Raw genomic sequence first — 26,859 nt, forward strand, 5'->3', positions numbered from 1 at the left:
CTTTGACAGGAAATTCCAACAGCAATTTTAATTCTGGTCAGGCTTCAGGAAGTGGAAAGAATAAAAACACATCAATTATAGTGACAGGAAGTTTTAAATCACATGGCAAGCAGCTGCTGCCAAAAGACATGTCGGCCAGTTTTGTTAAAAAGTATGGTATTTTGGTGTGACCAAAATTTTACACCAAAATTTTATAAGCTGACATCACTCCCTAATTGTATGTTATCTTGCTACGAAGGTAAAGAAAATTACTCCGTGCAGAAAGCATGCTGTTATTACAAACAAATCAAACAGGCTGCTAGGGTTTTTTTAACTGTAAACCAAAAAAAAATCAGCATATTTATACAAACAAAATATGCAAGCTACTGGTGATATGAAAGTGTATGCATGTCGGCATCAATAAAGCAGGAGATCTCAAGGGCAGGATAAAGAGACCATCTTTTCCTGAGTCAGCCCAATGCTCAAAAATTATCAGCACTTTATTCGTTGGGCATACACTGATTTTTTCATTAGTACATATTATAAATTAAGACCATCAGAATGGAATGCTGGGTTGGGGGGAAGCAATCAGACCATTTGATATAAAATTCTTACTGTTCAGTGCAGAGTCTGTTTAACAATTTCCTTCAGTTATGTGTTTCAATGCTTTTCTTTATGTTTCCTGATGCAGGATACCAGGCTCAACATCAGTGAACTGTGGTTTAAATTTCTTTCAGCTGAACCACTAGATTAAGTCTTTTATTCGAATGTGCTGGTGAAGCTGAGGGGGATTTTGAAGATGAGTTGCTGACTTTTCTGCTACTGGATTAAAGCAGGGTGCCACAGTTTGAATAGTATCATTTCAGGCCAAATCACTTAAATGAGTGTAAATTACTATGTCCTGACTCTCAGTTACCCTAGAGCTGCTTTACACCACTCTGATCGTTTAGAGGGCCTGTAACAGGGAATACCAATGTAATCTATAGCCTGCTAGCATAATATAAAGCAGCCTTGGTGTAAATTTGCATTAGCTCCCGAGAGTGAAGTCCTGGCCCCACTGAAGTCAGTGAGAGTTTTGTCATCTATCTCAATGAAGCCAGGATTTCTCCCCTAAAGTCCAGTAGAGGAATGTCAAGCTTCTACTTGATGCATATTCATTGATTTGTGCCCGACACCTCTATTAATGCATCTCACTGTTCTGTTTGCACTGTTATACTGCGGTCATTTAATGAAGTGATGGATTCAAGAATATTCAGACAATTAGTTTAATGTATTTGTGTTTATTTTCACCTGGATAAACCAACAATCAAATCAGAGCTGGTCAAAAAACAAGAAAATTATTATGTGAAAAATGGTGAAATTAAGAAGTTTTGCGAGTTTCAAAATTGACCTTTTTACCACTTGTGCAACATTTCTGCAATATTTTAAATGAAATTTTACCAAAAATATACTGAAATTGTTTTGTAAATTTGTCCATGGCTGAAGACAGGTGGAAAGACAAAATGAGAGAAAAAGAGATTGGATGTTGGCAGGTGAGTGTTGTGACCCTGGGGATGTCAAGAGTGTTCACACGGTTCAAGAAGTAATGAGCTTAAAATGCAGAGGCGGGGGGAGATTTAGGGGTAGTTAAGCTGTGGAACAGATTTCTAAGGGATGCTCGGGAACCCCATCAATGGAGGTTTTTAAGAACAGGTTGGACAAACACTTGTCAAGGATAGTCTATTAGGTTTACTTGGTCCTGCCATAGCATGGGGGGCCGGACTTGATTGGTTCTCAAAATCCCTTCCAGTCCTACATTTCTGTGATTCTATGAAAGCTGAAGGAGTGGTTTTGTGCTATGGATGGGTGAAGTTAGAAGAGGAATGGTTCTCAGCCTGAGGCATAGGTGTGTGTGTCATCAGGTGGACATTGGTAAATTAAGTATTTTCTATAATGACTTCAAAACTAATTCAATAAAAATTAATAAAATACTGATAAAAATGTATACATTTTATTCATCTATTCATGGCTTCCATGCCCACCAGAGATCACTGTGATCATCTATTCTGAACTTCTGTATAACTCAGGCCACAGAACTTCCGTAAAATAATTCTTAGAGAAGATCTTTTAGAAAAAATATCCAATCTTGATTTTAAAAATGCCAGTGATGGAAAATCCACCATAATGCTTGGTAGATTGTTCAGAAGTTAATTACCCTCATTGTTAAAAATTTACACTTTATTTTGAGATTTATACCTTATTTCCAGAAAATAAGTAAGGTAGCCAAAAAAGAATAATTTTTACACTGTTATGAACTTTTTTGTGAAAAGTTTTGTTTTCAAAAAAGGCCATTTTTCAATGAAAAGTTTTCCTAAGAAAGATTTGGACTGGCTCTACATAAAATAAGTATCTATATCTTCAGAGACAGAAGCAATGTGATAGCAGATTCCAAAACAAAAATTAAAAACATACATAGAGATAAGAAATGATACCACTTTTTTATTTCTTTTAAGCTTCTACTTAAATAGGTAAATGAATCTAGAGCATGAAAAGGCCTTATTTTCATAATTATACTCTACCAAATCCCTTCTCAGGACTCATTTCTTTCGGTGAGTCTTTCCCTGATTTTGGATCTATGTAGATCTTGGACTCTGAGAGAAATCTCAGGTTTCTTCTGGAGAAAGCTTTATGGAATTTCCTGACCCCATGCAAGTATTTCCACATAGAAGTACAGTCTGGCCCTAACATTTCAGTTTCAGATAACTACCGTGAGTGCACTTAAAAATGTGTAGTATTTTGAAAAAGGGAATATTGCTAGAAATAATAGCCTAATATAAGACTCTAGGGCTACTACAGTATTTCGAATCCATAGACATATTTAAGATCACCCACTGCATTTTTTACTTCTTATCAATGTCCTTTTCCATTTTTATCATATTTCATCATAGAATGGGAGATTACATATATGTGTGTGTAGACATGCATACATTTTCCACAGATCACACAGTACTTCAAATAAAAGATATAAAACAAAGCACTGAAAGTCATTCAAGGAATTCCAATAAGATAAATATAATCACTCCAGGATATATTACATTATAGGATCTCAAGGGCATGTGAGAAACTCTTGTAAAAATATGCCTAAGTCAGGGTTCTTAAGGATCACAGAAACAAGGAAAAGGAAAATAAAATGGGCAACTTTATACAAAGAGTGGCACATAAAAAACTCTTACTTCTCTATCCTAGGGTTAAATCCTGGTCCTATTAAAGTCAATAGGAGCTTTCTTTTTACTTCAATAAGTCCAGAATGTTGCCCCAAGACAAAGGGCTGCACAAGTTTTCCATTTAATGTTTTCTATTCTTCTGTTCTTGCTACCCAGCTATGGTTTACGTCTGTCCACATGAACTGACTTTTCCATGAACCCTGCTGGCCCAAATTAACTAAAATTTCCAAATCTATGGCAGCTGCTCTCAAAGGTTCTCCAACAGTTTAACACTCAGGTTCCTTTACATGAAATTAATTCTGTTATCTTTATCTATAAATGCTGATATACTTGAATCTCTGTAGCCTTTGTTCTCCTACTCTTCATCATTTCCAATGTCTCCAATGTTTGTTTCCTGAACAAACTTTGATATTTAAATTATTCTCTTCCAAATATGGGCTCAATCCTAAATTCTTCCTCAGTCTTTATTCAAGCAAACCTCTTACTGAACTTCCAGAAATCGGAAATTGAGACCTCTAAGTGCCTCTATTTGCATTCAACAGTGCCTTAACTCACAAGAAAGTTAGCATGAATAACTGTGGGCACACAGATGTGCATATAATTTTAGGCTCGGATCCTTAGAGGGTTTTAGGCACTTAACTCCCTTAGGTATCTAAATATCTTTGAGGATCTGGGCCATAGAGCCCAATCTGAGACTCATTTAAAAATATGGCCTTTGTCATTCAATACCTCTCCGGAATATATAAATATTTTTCTATGAACTCTGACACGTGCATTTTAGAGCACAAAGAAGATTTAAACAAAAAAATCCAGTTAACTGCAAATTTTTCCTAATAGTGAGATTATCTAGAAAATGTGAACAGCTCTGAAAGAATGGAATTAAAATTATTAATATCAAGTTACAACTTGTCCTTATACCAATTGGAACCCATCTAAAGATACTGGAATCCTGCTGAACAATAAGGAGTAGAATCGACATGAACCATGTGCTCTTTCCTTCCCTAATATTTCTATTTAGTGAGTTGGAATCAATCACTGAAAAGTCTCTTGAAATACCAAGACAGCCACACTGTAGTCTCTTGCTTCCTTTATGTGACCCATATGATTATGTAACTGTTTCCGTATTCATGCTAACCAATTTACCTCATGATCCTCCATCTTTCCGGCATTGGTAGGGAGGGGGAGAGAAAGAAAAATGAGAGGAATAGGGTGCTGTGCTCCTCAGGATATAAGATATGTGAGAATTCAGAGTTGATGGAGTGGTTCTGAGCCTGGGATGGCTTAGGTTGGAAGGAGGGATTCTCAGCTTGGAGCACAGATGTCTGAGCAGATGGGCATTAGGCCAAAGGGAGCTGAGGGGAGGTTTTGAGGTGATTAAGGGATGGGTGCAAGGAGAATGGAGACAACTGGTGAAATGAGGGTGTAAATGGATCAGTGGTGTGTGTGTTAGGGATACAGTAGACAGAGATATATCGGGGGAAGAAGTGTACTGGAGTGGAAAGGTTGGGACTAGAAGAAAACAATAAGGAATGACAGAGACCTTGTCCATTACTTTTTCATTCTGAAAGGATGAGAGGGCAGGGAAGTGGGTGCTCCTCTTTATTCCAGCTTTCCCAATCAACCTGCCTTATCCTCACCAAATCACTTCCCAGTGGCATCAGTGATGACAGTGTCCCATTTTTTCCACAGTGAAAATAGGATCAACTTGCAGAGAAGTTAAGAGGTTGTGGGGTGTAGAACAGGGTGGGATGTGGGAGAGGACAGTTTGTGAGACACCAACTACCTCTTCCTGTCCATCATTCTTAGTAACATGGTTCCATAAAACATCATTGCTTTATATGCGGAATGTGGCAGAAAGGGTAATACTTTTATCCTTTAGGGCAGGTCTACACTACGGGGCTAAGTCGATCTATGTTATACAACATATCTTACATCGACTTATTGCAGTGTCTACACCACACTGGGTCAATGAGATAAAATCTCCCATCAACTTACCTTTTGCTTCTCGTTCCAGCGGAGTATTGGAGTCGACGGGAGAGTGATCGGTGGTCGCTTTTGTGGGTCTTCACTAGACCTGCTAAATCGACCGCCGATGGATCGATCGCCGCATGCCGATCCCCCAGTAAGTGGAGACAAGTCCTTTGATAGACTGGGAATACTCACCTTTCTTGAGCCACGCCCCATTCTTTAATCCCCACTGCCTTTGCTGTGGGAGTTTCATTTGCTAATAAAAACGGCTATCATTGAGACTCTCACATACTTTTCTCCTTTGTTAATTAGCCATGCCAGGCAATACATTAGAAAGCACAGAAAAAAAGAGTGTTTTCACTGTTCCTTTTCCTTTCTTGGCTGATTTCTGCCCTCTCCCTCTGCTGCTAAAAGCAAGTGCAGAGCGTCAGATGCTTTACTGCTGCACTCCACAGCTTCTAAGTGGATCTGCTTTGCTGCTTATCCCAGCACGACAGAGGGGGCTACCATAAGGGAGCAAGTTACAGCTCTGATTCTGAAGTCACAGCCACTTCACCTTTCACCACAGCATCAGTTGAGTCTGCTCTGTTTTATGCTAGCTTAGATGCTTTCTCAGGCACTATCCACCAGCTGACAATTGGCCAGGGGAGCTGTGTTCTGCCCCATCCCTTCCTCTACACTAGCTTTGGGGAGGGGGCAGTTGGTCCAGGAGCTGGTTCTGCTGGTTTTATCCCACTGACACTCCCACCTCCCTTCTGGGGGGATTCTCAGCTCACTAGGCCAGACTCTGATTCCTTTATGCTGCCTGAGTGCTGCAAAGAAGCCAGATTGCAAAACAATCTGACCCTCATTGTCTAACCTGGTCTCAGCATCTGGATACAAAGGAAACGAAACAGGCTGACTCATTAGTCTCTGGTCAGGCTGCTCTTGGTAATGGATGTTGGTTCCTGGCATTCCCTTCCTCCGCCCACTTCATGGGCATTCTCCTAATTTCTGAGGACAATCCGAAATGGCCTTTGTGGTTTTCCAAACCACTCCATCTACTCCTTCTTGCTCTCTCATCTCCAATCTATCACCCACCCCCTTCCTGCTGGCTCTGCTCTTCTTGGCCTCTGCTTTCTCTCCACAGCCAATTTTTACTCTTCTTTCACTCATGCTGCTCCCATCTATCTTGAACTCTCTTCCATCCCACTGGGCACTGAGACTCACCTTATCTGTGAATCTTCCCTTAAAACCTTTTGCTCTTTAACTTATGACGGAGACTCTCTTACAAAATGTCTCATCAACTGGGGAACAATGTCACATTAATATTATTGGATAAACTGCAAATATCTATGTTAAATGAAGGAACTTGTGTGGACAAATAAATTCAGATCCCCCCCATGAGAGGATTATCTCCAGCTAACCACTGATATTTTTTTCTCATCTGAGACGCAGCAATTCTGTTGCACTGAAGATCTCCTACTTCCAGACTCATCCTCTGGAGAGGTGATACCATAGGGCTCTGCCTCTCTCACTGAGATGTTCAATATCATAGAGGAGGTGCCCACATGGCAATTTTCACCTTTTATCCAGTTTCCTGACTGTCTGACAACAGCTACCCAAGGAGAGAACTAGAACTGTCAGTCAAAAAAATATTGTCTCTTCCTCCTCCATACTTATTTCCACCCAAGGTCTCCTTGTCAGCACCAGTCAACTCAAAACCAGTAAAGGTTTGGAGGCTCCATCATCTGCCCCCTGAGATGGCTCCATAGATAAAGCCACTCTTTGCAAAGATGCAAGAACTTCCTATGGCTGCCCCATTGGCTTAAGCCATCTTGTGCTCCCCCTTTTCTCTAGGGATCTTTTTGAAGTCTCTTCCTCTTCCACAACTGAGCCATGAGCCTCCACAACCCTGACAAAGACACCTTTACATTTTGGTTTGCCCACACCCCAGACCTCTCTAGGCCAAGATTTTTAAAAATAAGAACCAAAAGTGAGCTTCGTAAAGAGCTGGCAGAATCAGTTGTCCCACCCATCTCCTCCTTCTTCCAGCTTCAGCACAACATGCCCTTTCACAGAAGAAACACTGAGTCCTACTGCTTTGAGGGAAAGTTGGCCTCTGAGATAGTCAGGCATCTGCTTGCCACTTTCAGAAACCCTAAGTGAGAGTGCCCCAAATACCCAGGTCAAAGAGAGCCAGACCTCTATTAGACAACAACCCTAACCTAGCATAGCACAGAGAGCTCATGACTAGAGTGGCTGGGAAACTGAATTTCACTTCCATGAAAAAATTTCAAGGTTTCGGAAATGTTTTGTCCCAGTTGAGAATAAAAAGTCCAAACCATGACACTTTTTTTCAGAAGTGAATTTCCACAATACTTTGTTTCAGAAACACCAAATCTTTCAAATATGTTTCCTGGACTCCCAAACTACCCAGAAGCCTGGAAGTTCTGAGAGCCTAGGCTGCAAGCAACCCACTTGGTTTGCTGCCAGCTTGCCCACCTCCATGGCAGCCTGATAGCTCCCAAACTCCCTGACAGATGGGTTGCCATGGAGGGGGTGGGGATAAGATGGCAGGAAACTGGGCAGGTTTCTGTCAGAAACCAGCCTGGCTTCTGTCAGAAGTTTCATCAAACTGACAGGTCCCTGTAGAATGTTTAGATTAAGAAAAATCAGCCTTTTCAGACGGAAAAAGTTTCTTCAGAAAATTTCTGACCAGCCCTAGCCAGGTCCCAGCTTACTGTACTAGTTCCCCTCATGTTTCAGAAAATACATTGAGAAATCTGCTTACAGGAAAGTCAGCATATTATTGTTGATTTTTATTACAGTCACATCTAGAGGCCCTAACCAAGAGCAGGGCCCCAATGTACTATGCACTGAACGGACACATAGTTAGAGACAAAAAGAAAAGGAGTACTTGTGGCACCTTAGAGACTAACAAATTTATTAGAGCATAAGCTTTCGTGAGCTACAGTGAGCTGTAGCTCACGAAAGCTTATGCTCTAATAAATCTGTTAGTCTCTAAGGTGCCACAAGTACTCCTTTTCTTTTTGCGAATACAGACTAACACGGCTGCTACTTTGAAACCTGTCATAGTTAGAGACAGTTCCTGTCCCAGGGAACTTACAGTCTAAACAGAAAAGACACATCTGGGGGACAAGAAGTATTTTTGTCCCTATTTTATAGATGGGGGCTGGAGGCAAAGAAAGATTAAGTAACATGCCCAAGGTCACATAGCAAGTCTATGGCAGAGACAGGAATTGTATTTAAATCTCCTAAGCATTAGCACAGTGTCTTAACTACCAGCCCATCATAGTTCTGCTCTTGTGATTGACCCCTTTAATCAAGTTTATATCATAAAGGCTTAGGTTCAAGCCCAATGCTAAATTCAGGCTCAGTAATGTCCAGTACCAAGCCCACTCAATTAAGTGGGAAGCTGCACCAGCAGCTATTTATAACAGATGATTTCCTTCCCCAACCCCCCCAGGCCATCCACTTACAGGACAATGCAGGTGTAATCTAAGTTGTGCTGGAAGGGAGCCAGGGGAGAAATGCATAGCACCTCTTTGTGGATGGTGCTGGCCTGTTGATTACCTGAGATACGTGCAGATCATGGGTGAAGTGTGGGGTTTGATGGCTAAACTTCTTCTTCCTTTTTTTTATAAAGGGAGATACATACATACACACACACAACCCAACAGAAAATTCCACAGACCTCTACCATTAGTTTAGCTATATAATAGTAGTGACTAAAAGCTCCAATTGTGAGGTTCTTCAGGGACTAGAACCAAGGTCTGCAGGGCAGCTGACTCTTCTGTGCCGCTACCCAACAGCCATGAGAGGGCCATGTATATTATCAGACAAACCCTGTGGCAATAAACACCACAAGAAGTTCCATCTTGGAAGGCCAGACTGACAGCTTCCCTCCTGGCCCCTGATTGGTCCAGGCACCCTACTTAAGCCCCAGGGGAGTTCTAAGAAGTGTCTGTGCAATAAGGTGAGCTTGCCAGCCAGTGGTAGTGATGGATCTGCCTCTCAGTTTGCTCTTGGGACTTCTGACCCTGGGCTCTGTCCTCTGTCCTAACTCCAGCTCTGACCGCCACTGCTCTGACCACTCGGCCTGACCGGCCAAACCCTAGTCATGACACCAATCTGGATTAGGGCTGCATAGCATTTGGATCCCACATCAGCAAAGCACGTATGTGTGAGCTTATGCTGAAACCATGTGCTGAAGTCCACCCTTAGAATCTCTTCGGGGCAGGGACATCTTTTCATGTTGTGTTTGTACATTCTGTAGCATGATGGGGTCCTAGTCCATGACTGGGGCTCCTAGGTGCTACCACAATACAAATTATTAATAATGTAGAAGCATATGTTTACATCCCATTAGTTAAGCATGTGCTGAAGTAATTTGCTAAATCAGGGCCTCAATGCTATGGAAAAAGAGAGCAAAAGAAAATCCCTGCCCTGAAGATCTTATAGTCTAACTTAACTCTCAGAAATGTGTTCCCTTCCTTCAACCTCTACTGAATTGTTCTATATTTGTACATGAGAAAGCAACTGGACCCAGAGACAGGATCTCAAAATTTGGCCTTTTCACAATAAATAATGCAAGACTATAGTATTCCACACTTCTAAAAAAATTGTGCGTGCAAGAAATCTCCAAATCAGGTGCTAGGTTTTAATTGTTTTGTGTGTGGAGTGGGGTGGGGAGGAGCTGGGGCAGGGGAGAGGGATTTATAGCTAGCAGCAAGGAGCCAGCTGGTGAAGACCCTTATTCACAATGTTGAGCAACTACTCAGAGTAAGTGCTCACCAACATGGGCTGCACAATCTAGCCTACTGGCCCAGTTCCCCCAAGATATTTAGGTCCTAACGCCCATTATTTTCAATACCTTTGAGAATCTGGCTCATAATGATCATTGCTGAAACCTAGTCTGTTTCTTTAACCCACTTTAATAGATATATCTATGCATTAAGGCCTATGCCACTTAAACATAAACAAACATAACTCACTTAAATTTAAGAAACTATATATTTTGCCACTGTTTCATACCATGGAAACTACCTCAGGGCTACTAAGAAGAGGTTCAAACATCTCTCATGTAAAACACATCATTATGCATTAGAGAAAACTTCATTCATTGGAGAAGAATGGCACAACAGCTGGAAGTGAGCGCCATAAACCACATAAAGTTTTAATTAAATTCATTACAAATTCTTTGTCTCTCAGTGGGCTTGGGAGCAGAGAGAACCATTCAACAATGGCCAAGACACAATCCAGTTTGTCAAAACTAATAACAATACAAGCACATTTCCTCACAAAGGGACATTTTGAAAAAGTTCAAGAATAAGCAAACGTATTACTTTTAATATGTAACATTTATAAATTATTGCAAGATGTGTCTGATCTCAGAGCACAGTTCCAATTCCCTATAGTTCAGTGACTTGCTAGATGTTGTTAAGCAACTGACATAATTAATTGACCAGGTAACTATAGGGGATAAAACCCAGTATTTTTTCTTAAGAAAATCATATTGAGATAAAACTATTTATTACTATTATTATGATGATTTATTCATCATATCTGCAACGCACTAAGTCTCTTACAGATACTGCTGTGATAAATGTGATATAGAATTCCAAAGTGTACAGAGAGACATCTTCCCTCTACTCTGGAGTTTGCAGTCAATTGGAAAATGGGATGCACCAAACGAGAATTATAAACCTGGGCCCTGATCCTGCAAATTTGTACATACTGAACAGTACACACTTGAGTAGTCAATAGGACTAATCATGAGCATAAAGCTAAGCAGATGCATAAGTGTTTGCAGGTTCAGTGGCCCAGAACCTCAGACGTATTTCGGCGCCTAACTCCCATTGAAATCAGTGGTAGTTAGGTGCTTAAATATCTCTGAGGATCTGGGTCAGGATCATTAAGTAAGGAGAAAGGAGAACGGTATGTGGTTACTAAGCTGTTATGCAAGCTACTTTGTTTTCCAAAGCTAGAAGGCCTTGCAAAAGACTTTTATGTTTAATCAAATTCAAACAAAAGGATTCTAAAATGTATAAAACAGTTTCACATGACAACACTATGAGAGATTTCAGCTACTTAGGCTTATGGCAAGCATTTCATTTTGGGCCCAATCCAGCTCCCATTGAAGTCAGTGGGAGTCTTTCCACTGCTTGCAATGGGAATTTGAGCTTGCCTGTTGTTACTAAACTATGTCAAGTTGATGAACTTCTAAATGGCAGAGTTACTCTTCCCTAACTTGTTCCCTATGCAGGACTATAAATAATTTTTTAAAAAATATATTATTGTTGAGTTAACTAATTCAGCAATTTTCTTTAAAAACATACATACATAGCTAGAAGATAAGGATGCAGACCCATTAGCTGGTGTACATTGTCATGGATAAGTTACGTTGGCTGAGGATCTTTCCCAAGAATTGTCCGATTGGGTCAGATCAATAGTCTATCCAATCTGATATTTTCTGTGACAGTGCTGACTGTAGGATGCTTCAGAGAAAGATATCACATTTGTCCCCTGTAATAGAATGCTAAACTGTATTATACTATTTTGCCACTAGGTGGCACTATGTGTAAAATACCTTGCATACAGCCTATGTTGGACCCAGGATACTAGCGGGATAGGCTGGATGAGGCAATACCTGACAGAGCATTAAAGGATCTTATGATAAACACATATGATGTGCATAAGCAAGCTCTGTAGCCAGTCCATATCTGATAACAGAGCATGACATAGCATCGGGAATAAACTACAGACAGAAACAAAAGGAAAACAGAAAAAAAGGTTGCCGGATCTCATCAACATGACATCTTTGATGCCCCAGAGAACTTCAGCATTGAAAAACCTTTCCAATGGACAGACTGGACGCAGTATTTTGCAAGATTTCAAATTGCAAACAAACTCCACAAAGAAGCTGGAGATGTACAGGTATCTTCTCTAATTTATGGGGAAGCAGGCAGAACATATCTTTAAATCCTTTGACTTTACTAAAGACAGTCACAAAGATGACTTTGAAAGTGTTCTGGAAATGCTTGATTCATACTTTATACCTCAGAGAAATGTGGTTTAAGAAGGAACATGTTTCATCAGAGAATTCAAGAACCAGGGGAAAACATTGAATGTTTTATAACAGCTCTGCAGACAGTGGCTGAAAACTGATTTGGGGAATGCAAAATATGAAGATACCAGAGACAAGCTGGTTATTGGGTTAACAGATAAAAACCTTTTGAAATAGCTACAATTGAAGAGAGATTGAATTCTAAACCACAATTATACGAACGGCAAAACAGTCAGAATTAGTCAAACAACAGAACAAAAAAGCAGGAACAACCCGAAAACCTGAAACTAGCTTAGAATCTATAAACAGACATCTGAATGTCAGAAAACCCCTGAGGCAAGGACGGAGATTCCCAGGCTAAGGGGGACAAATTCCAACCTATGTGCCCAAGATGTTGAAAAGTCATACCCCAAGAGATGATGCATGTCCAGCCAGAGATGCAGGGTGTAATACATGCATGAAATATGGACATTTTGCAGCTGTTTGCCATGCCAAAGCAGTCAGAGAGTTGACTCCTATTAGAGACAATCAGGATCCATTGTGTCTGAGATCTATCTCTTGTGATGATATAGAGCCTGCCTGTAGCACACAATGCAATATTCATGGCAAGGCTATCAACTTTAAAATTGACTCAGGAGCTGATGTCACAGGCATCTCAGACGGGACTTACAATCACATTCAACCCCTTCCACCCCCCAAAATTGAAGTATCCTGGAGGTGTTCTGAATTGCACGGGCCAGGTCACCACAGAAACAACTTACAAAGACAAAAGCTATGCATACAGGTTACTCCTGGGGGAATTCTGCACCAAAAAAATAAAAATTCTGCGCCCATATTTTAAAATTCCACAAATTTTATTTGTCCAAATAACACTACAAAATAACACCAGTTTCAATTATTTTGGTAATTTATTTCAAAATTCCTGTCAGCAAGTATGTCTGTAACAATACAGAGACACAAAAAATTTTCCCCAGGAATAGAGAGTTAAAAAAACCCCTATGACATGTCAAATCGGATGGATAAAAGTGATGGAAAATGCCAGTTGTCATAGAGACAAAGAATTCAGTTTCCAGACCGACAGTGGAGAGTTCAGCAAAAACTGTTGACATTTACAGTTTGTTCCTCAGAAAGAACAATCAAGAGAGCAAACTCTACAGATGGTAGATACAGAACAAGAAGAAGACTCAAGGATTACAAACTGATCACAGCCAGTTGTTGAAACTAATGGGCAGCCAGATGACCAAGTTGGTCGGCATTCCGGTAATATAATTAGAAAACCATTATGGTTCACAGACACTTTGACTAATATGTACTGAACTTCAAAGACAGTGTAAATGTTGTAAATGGTAGGAATGTAGAAGTTAAAGGGGCAGATGTAAAGGAATGCTAAACTGTATTATATGGTTCAGCCACTAGGTGGCACTGTCTGTGAAATACAGTATCTTATTTAAACGAACCTCAGCCATAAGTGACAGAGCATTAAAGAATCTTATGAGGAACAAGCCTGGTGAGTATAAGCAAGCTCTGTAGTCAGTCCATATCTGGTACAAATGTATAACCCCCCCCCCACCCCATAAAACACCTCATTGTCCTATTGTATAATTTTGCTCCTGAAATCAATAATTAGGGATGGGCTGATGCTACACATTTTGGATGTCTGTGTGGGTCCAGGATTTTTATTCTGACTTATTTCTACCTCTCCCATACCTTTCCTTAAACACAGTGTAAATAAAATTGTGTATTCAAGAATACCAACTACTCTAGCAGTTCTCAACCGGAGGTCCATGAGCCCTTTCAGGGGGTCTGCAGGGCTTGCTGAAATCTGGTGTTCCAAGCACCAGCACACGCCCCTCCCTCCTCCCCCGGCATGGGGCTGAAGCTGGGAGCTGTCCAGGACTGAAACCCTGAGTCCCTCGCACACACACACGGCAGCTGGGAGCTGGGTCGGGGGACTGAAACCCCAAGGTCACCCTCCCCGGCTAAAGCAGGAGCAGGAGGGGCTGAAACTCCAAGTTCCCCCCCACCCCAGCTGAAGCTGGGAGTAAAGAGGGCTAAACCCTAATGCGGTCAGAAACCTTGAGCCCATGGGCAGAGGTGAGGGGGTACAAGGTGCAGTGCCTTACACAGAATGGGGCAGTCCTGGGGGAAGCTGAGAATTTTCTAAAAAAAAAAAAAAAAAAGAGGAGTACTTGTGGCACCTTTGAGACTAACAAATTTATTTGAGCATAAGCTTTCGTGAGCTACAGCTCACTTCATCGGATGCAGTCTAATGCATCCTTTTCTCATCCCAAGTACTCCTTTTCTTTTTTGCGAATACAGACTAACACGGCTGCTACTCTGAAACCTGAGAATTTTCTATCAGTCAGCTTTCAGGGCAGGTGGCTTCTCTTATGTTGATGAGCCCATTAAAATAAATTATAAAACAAACCTCAGAGGAGCAATTAGGCTATTTTCCTGAGATGTGCCTCACCTATAGAATCCATGATAAGGAGCTGTAGAACAAGAATTTTCAGCTATATAATTTTGACCTCATTATCATTAGCTGCATGGGTTAGAATAGAGCAGAACAGACTGTGATGCTTTTCCTTTGAGTTGGAAGTGACTAGAAACAAATCCCAAAGGGTGAGGATGGGGGTACTTTCACCCATCTACTTCTGCCATATGTTTTTTCTATTCGACAGATGATGGACCTTCCATATTATGGCTTTAACTTATTCTGGCATGGGTTTGCTATCAACTTTCAGGCTTCTTTCAATGTATTATATTTACTAAGTACTAATTAGACCACTGAGGATTACAAATGCCTACTTCTATAAAGCAATCTCTTCTTATCCTTAAATGTTTTAATACAGCCAGAGTTTGCCAAAGGCTACTAAACTGTGTTATCTGAGGTGGAGAGGGTCAGTTTCCTTTGGAGTATTGAGTAGGAATCGTTCATCAGCATCAAGCTGGAATTGCTGGAAAAGCACTTGTAGCTGTTTCCATCTACAATAAGTTTAAAGCAGTATACTAACTGTGAAGGGAATGTTCTCTGTAAAGCAATTTTCCCCTTTGTATAAGATAGGGTATAACTGCGGTGAATTAGTAGAATTTGTCTAAATGTATTTTTAAATGGTGACCACTGTGTACAATTGCTATACATGTCAATACACAGAGTCTTTAAATACTATCAATGGGATAAATATAGTACATAAATAAATAATAAACACACAACCTTCCTCTACCTGGCAGCTGTCAATTCCTGAAATCCCTATTTCCTAAAGAAATGTTGCTCCAAATCTATCTCAAAACTCTTAACTCAAATATACTGACAAAAATAATACATATTCATGAGCAATTTCAGGCTACTGGTGCTCTTTATATCCCCCCACCTCATCTCAATCCCTTTCTTATGTGAACAAAACGACGTATAATGTGACAAAGTTCCTCCTCTGCCTTGGTGGGTCTTGCGCTTTTTGGCAGATTTGCTTGCCTCAGAGGTTCACGGCAGCCCTCAGTTTGGCTGCTTCTACTAGAGGCTCAAACCTGCCGTTCACTCAGCTAACCTCATCACTGGCCAGCATGATGAGAACAATCCCCACAGTCTCTGTGTCCCACCTCGTGGGTCGTGGACAGGCCAGATCCCTTTCCAAATTAGACCTTCCCTTCTAGCATTTCTCACAGACCAGATCAACTCCTCCTGTGTCCGATCAGGAGTTGGGAGGATGGGGGGAACCCGGGCCCACTCTTTACATCAGTTCCAGCCCAGGGCCCTGTGGATAGCAGCTGTCTACAATGTCCCCTGTATCAGCTGCATGACAGCTACAACTCCCAGGGCTACTTCCCCATGGGCTTCCTCCAGCACCTTCTTTATCCTCACTGCAGCATCTTCCTCCTGAAGCCTGATCACGCTTGTACTCTTCAATTCTCCAGCAGCACGCCTTCTCACTCCCTGCTCCTTGTGCACCGCCTCACTAACTGATTGGACGTCCTTTTTAAACCAGGTGTCCAGATTAGTCTGCCTGCCATAACTGATTCTAATAAGTTCTTAATTGACTCCAGGTGTCTTAATTAGCTTGCCTGTCTTAATTGGTTCTAGCAGGTTCCTGATTGCTCTAGGGCAGCCTCTGCTCTGGTCACTCAGGGAACAGAAAACTATTCATCCAGTGGCCAGTATATTTGCCTTCTACCAGACTCCTGTACCCCACTGGTCTGGGTCTGTCACGATAAGATGAAGATTTGAAATCTGCTAGGAGCAAGCCAGTCTGAAGTCAGACTCCTATTTCAATGGGGTTTGACATATCAGTTGTTCCTGGATTAAAATGGCCAGGATCTTTCCCAATGATACCAGAAAAGAACAAAGATGAGGTTTTAGCTTTGCATCCAGGCTGGGACTATATTTGCATACAGGTGTTAGCAGGCCTGTCTCTAAATTCATGGATCATTGTGGGTTTCAAATGTCAGGATACACAGATGACTTGTGGCTAGTTAAAGGAGTCTGAGGTCAAGACCATTAGCATCAGAGCTTTAGTTTTTGCCAATTGTCACAAGGTGTCCCAGTATCTCATTTGAACAAGAACTTCTGTCTAAAAGAGCAGATTGATCTCTACAAGTGGGGGCTAAGCAAGATTACTCCCCCCAGGACAGACTGGTCTAGTTCTTTGGTGCCGGAGGGGGTCAGCTTCCTGTGCAGCCCTGAACAGAGATCATCCATTAGGATCAGGTCAGAATTGCCAGGAGGGTGGGCACGGATAGACATTCCTTGATCATTCCTGTTTCCATCTGCAATAACTTTGAAGGAGTATCCTAGTTATGTAGGGAATGTTCCCTATGCAACAGTCTACCTTCAAGAAAGCCAAAGCCTCAAGATTAGATTAAAGCTGACATGCCTCTCTGTTCTGTGTTAACCATACCATATACTGTACCTATCATTTACCTTCGAGGAGGAGGAGGAGATGGAGACAGGATGGGCTGGGGCTGGCTTGGGTGCAGGTGTGAGGCATGCATGTTGTCCACCTACCACCCCTCCAGAGAATTACTAGGAAAGATACAATAGCCTAGGGCTGCATTATCTTTTCTGTAGAGGATACTGCCTTGTCATTTGGGGGGACCACCAGAGCTAGGAGGTAGTATGGAGGCACCAGGCCTCCATGCAGAGAGCCCTGGTCTTCACCAGATCGCCCCCCAGATCCTGCTAGATTTGCAGACAGTCCTTATAACCTTTTCTGAGGGAGTCAAGCCATTCACCACCCCTGCTGTTCTCCCACAATGGAACAATCAGGAATGAACTCTGTGAAGAGATTCTTGCAGAGCTACCCTCCCCCCAGACTTCCTACTGTGGGTTTTACTGTGACAGTAGATGATCCAGGCCAACCATCTGTCTATTAAACCAGTGCTCAGCTGGCAATTTCCTGAGATTTACTGATACTTCATAAATTCTCCAATCCATCTATTGAAAGCAGTTTAGAATCAAGAGAGCTGTCTGCTCAGTATCATTGTGAGCCTATGAAAAACTTTCCTCAAGAAGTCCCCACTTTCACCACCTTCGCACCCAGAGGATACTGCAGTGATAACTGATAAACACACAGGTCGACAATGCATACAGCAGGCTAACATTTCCTTCTCCATTAGCCAAATGAAGCAAGGTTTTCTTACCGAAACTATAACTTTCAGGGGAGTTTTACTCCCCCAGCCTCTTCCCTCCAAACCCAGAGATCCATACCCATCTCCTATGCTCCTAACTTCTTCAGTTTGCCATCCAAAGGAAATAATTACTTCAATGCCAAATGTGCCATTCTGTGCATCAAAACTGACAGCCAACTATTTCCAAAGCCAGACCATTATCCGAACTCTTAACCACAAAAATATCTACACAAATACAGGCTAAAATTCATGATAGTTAATAACTTGCTATTCACTTAATACAACCTGTGCTGTAGTGATAACAATCATCCATAGACCAACTGTAACTGGTAATCTAGTTGATGTAGGTGGCTTTAACAGAGGTAAAAATTACTTGTCCCTGAAACTCTCAGAATGTATTAGTTATAGTTTAACTCAGGGGATTAACAGCAAGGGTGGTTTACTGTAATTTCCACTGGACACATACATTTAGGGTATGATCACAAATCCTATTGGGTTATTGCAACAACATTGACAACCCATTTTTTCATGTGGTCCAGCCTTAAGGTTGTAGCTGATGGTCTCTTCTCTATAAATCCAATGTTCCATGTAATTATATTCCCTTTTTCCTTATCACAAATAGGAACATAGTTTCTGGGGCTTTATTCTTATTATTTTGCATAATCATAAGTTCTGGTGAAGAATTTTTCTAGTTAAATAAAAGTTCTCTCTGTAGAGCTCCCAATTTTTTCTATCTGCGCTTCAAAATAACTGCACCAAACAACCATTTTTTCTGAAAACAGAATACTTCATTCTTACAGATCAAGTGACATTTTATTATTATACCACCAGGGGGTGCTGTTCATATGCTTTTGAAATATATTTTTATTAATAATTTAAAAATAACTTGGCATATCAAGGGATGAGGATGCAATCATGACATTCAGTCTCTACAAATCTTTTACTACAGTTCATCAAGTCTAGTACAGTCTGGTACAAAAAATAATCTTTGTTGATCTGATTAAACAAAGGGGGTTTGAATTTGGATGTTTATGGCTGGGTGAAACAGCAACAGCATCTCATGCTGATACACAAGGAAAAGTGCATTTGTGCTTGACTTTAGTCCCCAAAACTCTGGCATTTTTCCAGCAGTGTTTCAGCTGCCCTACAAAGTGCCTCAATGGCTTTGGGAGGAAGTGGTTCATGCCAGCTAGAGACAAAAGGTGCTGACTTAGGGCTGAAGAGTGGGGAAATATAGACATTTACTGTAAAATGTAGACTTTTTATTGGCAGCTACTGAGATTCTGAAGTTTGATTCTGGTATGGTATGGTTTAGGGAGAAAAGACAAACAGATTTTTTTTACCCATTTGAATCAAGTAATAGGTACCAATATAAAAACAGTCTGTTGCGTAATTAGAACAAAATTAGTGACACCATCAGTATTAATAATAATAATGCCCTATTCCTATAAGCATAACAGCAGAGCTGTTGTTATAAGATTTGTTTCTCTTTCATTTATCTGCTTTATGTAGTGATTCTTTCCCAAGAAAGAATGTTTTGCATTTTCAACATTCATTCTTTATTTTCTTATTGTGACTCTTTCAGTAGTGTAATCTCCACCTTCCTTGTCTCTTGTTGATCATCTCCATGTCCTTCAGACTCATTTGTTCCACCTTTCCCAAGCGTTTTTGTGGGTCTTGACATGTCTGTTACATACACTTGTATCACAGACAAACAGTATACCAGGTGTCACCATTTTTATGAGGAGTCTAAGCATATCTGGTGTTTTTCTTAAAGCCCTAGATCTGAAATCATGTGAATATGCCAGAATCCCTGCTACCATTAAAAAAAAGTACATTTTGAGCCCTTATAGTTACAGAGAAAAGCTTTAAAACATGCCCCCTAAAGGATCAAAACCAGAAGACAAAAATAACTCTCAAGGAATTATTTTTAAAAAACCTTATTATTTTTAGGCCAATCTCATGATTTTGGGGGCCTGACTCATGATTTTTTTTTAAGTTCTGCAGTCAGCAATCCTGAACTTGGGGTGGTCCCCTGATTCATTTTTAAAAACATATTACTTTCAATAATATTACTTTGGAGAATTACAACAGCCAAGAAATACAAAATACCCTATCCACCTGTGAGCCTTCCCAGTAGGTTGGCCACTTAATTTGGTCCACTTCAAAACTGAATGCAATGGTTATTTCTTTCTCTTTCCTAAATAGCCCATATTAACATTAGGAATATATTACGATAGCTAGATTGAGCCCAAAGCTTCTTTGATGCAACTCCACTGAAGTCAAAAGAGTTGGATTACTTGGCTGAGTTTGGCACAATCCTTATAATTTAGGAATAGGTCATTCTGTTTATAGCAGGAGAATATCTTCTTGTATAAAAACAAGGTATCAAGTGAAGATAAGAAAATCTTTCATGCCAAAAGTTCAAATTTCCCTCCCCTATATAAGGAGCTTATTTTTCCGTAACAGTCTTCCGACTCAGGTACCTATTATAACTAGCCTAACAAGCCTGAAAAACTGCACAAGCTTAATATCTCCAATAAGAGAGTAGACTCCACTAGCATCATAGAAGAGGAATAAACATAATTTGTAGAATTTACTTCTGATTAAAAGAGAGAGAGAACAAAGTACTAGAAAGGGCAGATACTTCTCCTGTCTGCATTATAGTGTTAATGATGCTCCATTCACACACATACACCCGTCAAAGGTAGTGCAGACATGAAGACACCTGCACCACTGGGAGCAGCTGCACTTTAGCGGGAGATTCATCCCTGGCAGAGATCAGGCACTATTGCCTTCTCCTCGGTGTGCCACCTGGTAAGGGCAAGCTCTGAATTACTTCTGCGGATGCAGTCAGTGGTGAAGGCTACTTCGGAATGCTACTTATGAGAACATGGGTGACCCAGTGCAATGGAACAATTTAAGTTTCTTTCTCTATTGCTTGCAATCTCTTCTCTAAGGAGAATTCCCACCACCAAAAGCTCCCTAAGATAAAAGCTGGCATTACTCAGGCCTGAATCAAGTCTAACATGCTTTTCATGGAAATGTAGGATGTGAAGGTAAGATATCTCCAAGTATGTTCAAAGTCCAATTATGACTTAACAAGGAGGATGGAACCCTGTCTTTCATAGACTCCAAACCCAGGATCTAGATTTTTTGAAGTCATCCACTTCTGGGAAAGAAAGAAAAGAAAGGGTGGATGCTTACTCTGACCAAAGCAAGTAAATTAGGTACTTGTGCTCAAAAGGTGGAAAGGGTACATACACACATCCTCCGAAATAACAGAGTGGGTGGGAGACATAATATGTTATTATTCCCCTCAAATAAAGAGAATTACCTGCTCTTAAAAGGTAATCTATTTTTAGGTAGGGAAGAATAATGTCATTATTTCTTTTAAAATCAGGAGATACCTTTTCAGTAGCAGAGGAGCTGAGACTCTAGCATTCACAGTAGCTAAAACTCAGACATTAAGCGGTACTTATCAATATGAATTTTTCCTCTATTGGTTTATAAAGGTCCTGACTCCAGGCCAGTGGGGTGCAGCTACTACTGGGGATAAGTCTATATCCCTCAGTGCTCTAGATGCAGCAACCTCTCTGAGGGAATAGACTCCAGACTGATATTTCTAAACCTGAGTTTCTCATGTGTCCCTTTCTGACTAAAAAGATATAAAGTTCTGTTGGTAGAAGGTCTGGTCCTGACACCTAATTTGTAACAGCTGCAGGTCTCTGAAAAACAGATTTTTTAAAATTCCTCGCTTAGATGAAGTAACTCTCAACCCCATTGTAGGGTTTATTGATTGTCTTTTTCCAACTGGAAAATAGGGTTGGGACAGTCTGCTTCTGAAATCCTGCATTTTGCAAGGATTCTAGTGGCCAAAATATACATCTTACAAGTCTGACTGTCAAAATATCATGTAAATAAATAAGCATTGTTACTCTGAGACATTAGGAACTGAATAATTAGGAACTGTTACTCAGACATTAGGAACTGGCTCAATCATGGCAAGCTACCTTGGGACAATGAAAAGGCCAAATGTTCTCACTCACAACTGGTAAAACAATCTCTCAAGAGACTATTGGGAATATTTTGTTGTTTGGCACTTAGGGAACATTGTAGAGTTTTCTTTAGGTCTGTTTCTACAAGACAATCCCCTCTGTTCATTGTTACTTTAAATCTTTCAGACAGACAATATGGAAAGACTCAGCCTTCATAAAGAGATTTAGGAGATTGGAATGTAAACCTGGAGTAAATTCCCAGCAGACTAGGGGACCAGGAATATGGAACCTATTTATCCCTTGGTGAGTCCAAATAATTACCACTTCAAAAGTCTAAGCCGCTCTTTCCTGGATCTCCTTCTCTACAGGAAGGCTGGTATTTATTTCGAATTACTTGTGAAGGGGGAATCCCTTGCAGCTGACTAGAAATGAAGAATAGTTTCAACATATTTCATCCACTTTAGAGCAGACATTGGGGGGGAATATTCTTTCCCGTGTTTAAATATTGAACTTCGTTCTTCCTGTTTTTGTTTCTTTGAATGTGACCACAGAGGGTGGAGGATTATCAACCAATAACAAAAAATGCTTTTTTCTGCCAGAACTCTGTAGTGGGGTTGTCTCACCTTGTGATGGACCAGCAGAAGTAGAGATGAGGAGCATACAGTGAACTTTAATTCTTCACCTTGCTAGGTTTGGTGTGACCATGAACTTCTATGTCTTTCCTCTACCTCTTCACTATAATTTTGACTTACAAGGTCAGAATTAGCCAAGCACAGAAAGACCTGGTATTTAGGAAGGGCTCTGTCAGTACAGGCTATTTAGAGCATCCAGTTCACCCTGACATTGTTTGCCTAGTAATGCTTTTGACCTGCCATATATCCCAACATGGCAACCAATATAGTTCTCACATTGAGCTTCTCTTCAGACAGAGTATCCCATGGACTAGTCCTTGCTCAAGTGCAAGGCAGTCTAAACTTATCTTCAGGGCCTCCACTGCATATGCTATCTTCCCCTAGTTTGCAACCAATGGGCAGGATTTTGGTCTTAGTTGTACTGATGTAATTAGAAGTAACTCCACTGACGTGAAAGGAATCACTCTTGATTTGCACTGGTGTAAATCAAGTCTCAATCTGGCCCAATACATGGCTTTGTTCTTCCAGTTTGGAGTTTTATCATTTATACATTATTAACATTTATTTTCCTGGCTATATGTAGTTGAACAAAGATTCTCCTAAATTGGATCCAGATTTGTACACTTCACATTTTTCGCTTGAGATGTTTAATATCAGATAATGAAATGGCAGGCCTCCCTTACCAGTTCCCCACTAATTTCCCCTGGAAAGGTAAGGGGTTGTCATCTTTAAAGGGATAACTCACACAGGCAAGGCATTCTACTATTGATCGGAGGATTTAGTAGTAAAGGACATCTTTATCATCCACTTCTTCATACAGATGTATAGAGGCAAGCACTTCAGTTCAGGCTGTTAGAAAAAACAGTTCAGTGGGTTTGGCAGCCTGGGCCATTGCACTGGGAGAAGTACTCATATTAATGAATGTCTTTAGCATCTCCTAACTACAGGTAAGGAAATTGCCTCAGGAAGGAAGGACATCCTCACCTTATCTAGCACTGACTTTTTGACATGATCCAGAGATGAGGTGGATACAGACCTGAAGCCCATGAAGTAGTCTCTGCCTCTGTGACAAATCTGACTTCTCCAATGACCAGGTATCAGATAAATGAGGAGAGCCTGAGCCAAAGTTGAATCTGAAAAAGCCTCCTGAAGCATTCACTTCTTCTATCTCTTCCAGAAAATCTGATTGGCAGGCAGAGACATCAGGAGATGCTGCTCATGAGGCTGTGTTAGAAGGGAGTGAGGACTCATCCACACAATTGCACACTTCTGGCACCGAGTGTTGGGAATAATTTTCCTAATAAGTTTAATAAAGTTTACCATGACTCAGTTTCCACACAGGCAGATCTTTATTAGTCCAAAGGCCACTTGGTGTTGGTTACATCCAAAATACAAGTACAAGCATATACACACTCATACTCTATATGCTAGCAACAATACATTTGCAAGTATTGGCCAAATACTCACAACAGGATCAGGCTTGGGGATACCTTCCCTCCGTGGCATTACTCCAGGGGAGTAGGGAAAAGCTCTCACAAAGAAACCCCTAAAATCTTTGTCTTTTTATACACTATGGCAGACAAGTGATGTCACTGCTGATTATCAGAACTTGGGTAAGGCTAGATGAAGGAGCATAGGGCTGTCCCCTGTCTTCTGCCCTGTCAAGACAAGAGCAATGACTAGGCCCCTTTCTTCAAGGTCCTTTTCTTATCTCATTTTGCCATATTTTTCCCTAACTACTAAACTAAGCATTTTTTTATAATACACTAAACAAACCAATCATTTCCTGAGCCTCTTACCCAATTAACCATATTTTCTTTATTTCTGTTACCTCAACCCAAACCTAAATAAGATCATGCAGAAATGTCAAGCATCACTACACATTTAACACAAACAATCCTCCTTTCTCATGAGTTCATTCTTTTTGGTCACATGCTTTGGGCCTTGTGTTAACATCAAAACTCAATTTAAAACCATAGTTCACCCATGTCTAATGTGGGCCTATACCAGGTGAATAAAATACCAATTATTGGAAAATAAACTTCTTATACAGTGGAGGGGAATTTGAATATTTGGCATGAGGGCCCTCCCCTGTTGTAATCTTAAATGGACAGGAGATAACCCAGTTGTAAAGAAAACAAGCAGGAGTATTTCCAATATATAAACATGTATCTCTTCAGGCAATAACTTACATTTAGGCAAACTTATTGATTCACCCATTGCAATCTTCTTGATCCTTATATATAGGGCCAAAACAAATTCATAGTCCATTTTGGTCAATTTCACAGTCAGAGGATTTTTAAAATAATAAATTTCATGATTTCAGCTATTTAAATCTGAAATTTCACATGTTGTAATTGTAGGGGTCCTGACCCATAAAGTGATTGCGGGGGGTAGGGGGGTCACAAGGTTATTGTAGGGTGAGTTGCAGTACTGCTACCCTTACTTCTGCGCTGCTGCCCATGGTGGTGCTGCCTTCAGAGCTGAGCAGCTGGAGTGCGGTGCCTGCTGGCTGGGAGCCTAGCTCTGAAGGCAGAGTCACTACCAGCAGCAGCGAACAAGTAAGGATGGCATTGTATAGTATTACCACCCTTACTTCTGTGCTGCTGCCTTCAGAGCTGGGCAACTGGCTAACAGCCGCCACTCTCTGGCTGCCCAACTCTGAAGTCAGCACAGAAGGAAGGATTCATCTTTATTGATGACAAAACTGAACATAACAAACAGCAACTCTGTGTATACAGACTTTAGGGTTGTCAGCAGGAATAGAACCCAGGATTGTCAACACCAAAAGTGAGAAGACCCCATTCCTTGAACAGCTGTAAGCTGCAGGTTCAAATCTTGCTGGGACCATCCACTAGAGAAGATATCATCACAATAAGCCATGTTATTAAAGTAACATTCAAATATTGCCTCTTTATAGAACCATAGGAATTAATACACTTCCCTGAGAAAGCAAGAAAACAGCATGAAGCAATCTCTTAACTAGATACATAATGATTTCTTTGAAAATATGCCCTCATGATACCACTGTCAGAACACTCTTTGTTGTAAGGCTGTTGTACTTTAATTCCACCTGTATTTAAACTCATTATTATAATTAGTCTCAGTGACAACGCTTTATCACACAAAAAGGAAATGTGTGATAAATAGAAATATCAACATTCTCCCTCATTTAAAAAAACCCTCAAACAAACCAGCTTATATTATTTTTATCCATGCTACAAAATATTCTTGACAAATTTGGAAATAGGAACTATTTTACCTTCAGACTGATGTGTAGCAAGAGGTGTCTGAGTCTCCTTGGAGTAGGACACCACTTCCCGAGGTAAGAAATCAACCTGGGTAATCTTTGACACACCTAGCTTGTGCAGTCTTCGTCTAAGATTTAATGTGAGATCAGAAGGTTAGTCAATTAAGTATAGAGCACTGTTACATTAAAATACCGCAGAGAGCTTTCACAGACAAGATGACAAAATTTTAGTGTCTGTTACAATGAAAACTAATAAACTAAGTATGGTTAGTTTATTGGGAAGCATCTAATAAAACACACTGACTTTGCACTGAAGGAAATTAACCTGAGAACTACTATCCAAAATAGAATTAAAGTTAATAAACTGTGCGCTACATATTTCTGGCTTTTTTGGGCTAGAGTTCATGTTGTGGGGATGAGATGTAATAGGGAGGGCAAGAAATGTTGTGTTCATAGGGCCTGTTCATGTATTCAGCAGATCCGTGCACAGAGGATGGATGGATACTCTCTACACAGCTATAGGTGCTATGATCCACATAGTTATGAGGACAGGCTGGGAAAGGAGCCAACAGAACTGTGGGGGAAAGTGCATCTCTCCACCACCTATATGGAGCTAGGGAGAAACAGAATAAAGACTGATTATTGCCCTCCTGATGAGTATCCTTCTTAAAGGAGGGTTCCCAAAGAATTTGATGACCACGGGAATCCTGCCAACATAGCTTTACTGGAGCTGTGCTGCGAAAGGTTGGGGGAGTCACCAGAAACACAGAGCTGGCCTAGAGGCATGAATTGTCTTGCTTTCCCTCTGTTTCCCTAACTATAAATAAACTGCATGGAAATAAGCAAGAAAACCAAACAGTAGAGTTGCTGGTTATTGAAATAATAGAGACAACTAGTCAAACAATGAAAATGTTTAGTCACATGGAATGTATTCAGTGACCAACTGGGCAAAAAACTTCAAATTGTTTCCTGAATATTATTAAATTATCTGTAAAGATGGGTGAATAAAGTAACATTTATCTGTAAATAGTGTATTGGGCAAAAAATGCCAACATCCCTCAGATGAATTAATTTGCAACTAATAATTTGACTAAACAAATTTCAAATTTGGTTGTCTCTAGATCAACCTTTGGGAAGT

General features: G+C 40.6%; 1 protein-coding gene across 6 annotated transcripts in view; it reads right to left on the reverse strand.

Moving 5' to 3' along the window:
- The window catches only part of DYNC1I1 (dynein cytoplasmic 1 intermediate chain 1), a 267,273-nt gene that overhangs the window by 183,203 nt on the left and 57,211 nt on the right, over positions 1 to 26,859 (reverse strand). For all 6 annotated transcript variants that reach the window (XM_038391986.2, XM_038391988.2, XM_043509264.1 and 3 more), the window contains one exon: positions 25,734 to 25,849. In XM_038391986.2, the coding sequence (XP_038247914.1) occupies positions 25,734 to 25,849 (116 nt within the window). The remainder of the gene's footprint in view (positions 1 to 25,733; positions 25,850 to 26,859) is intronic.

This window comes from Dermochelys coriacea, chromosome 2, assembly GCF_009764565.3.
Source record: "Dermochelys coriacea isolate rDerCor1 chromosome 2, rDerCor1.pri.v4, whole genome shotgun sequence".
Classification (NCBI taxonomy): Eukaryota; Metazoa; Chordata; order Testudines; family Dermochelyidae; genus Dermochelys; species Dermochelys coriacea.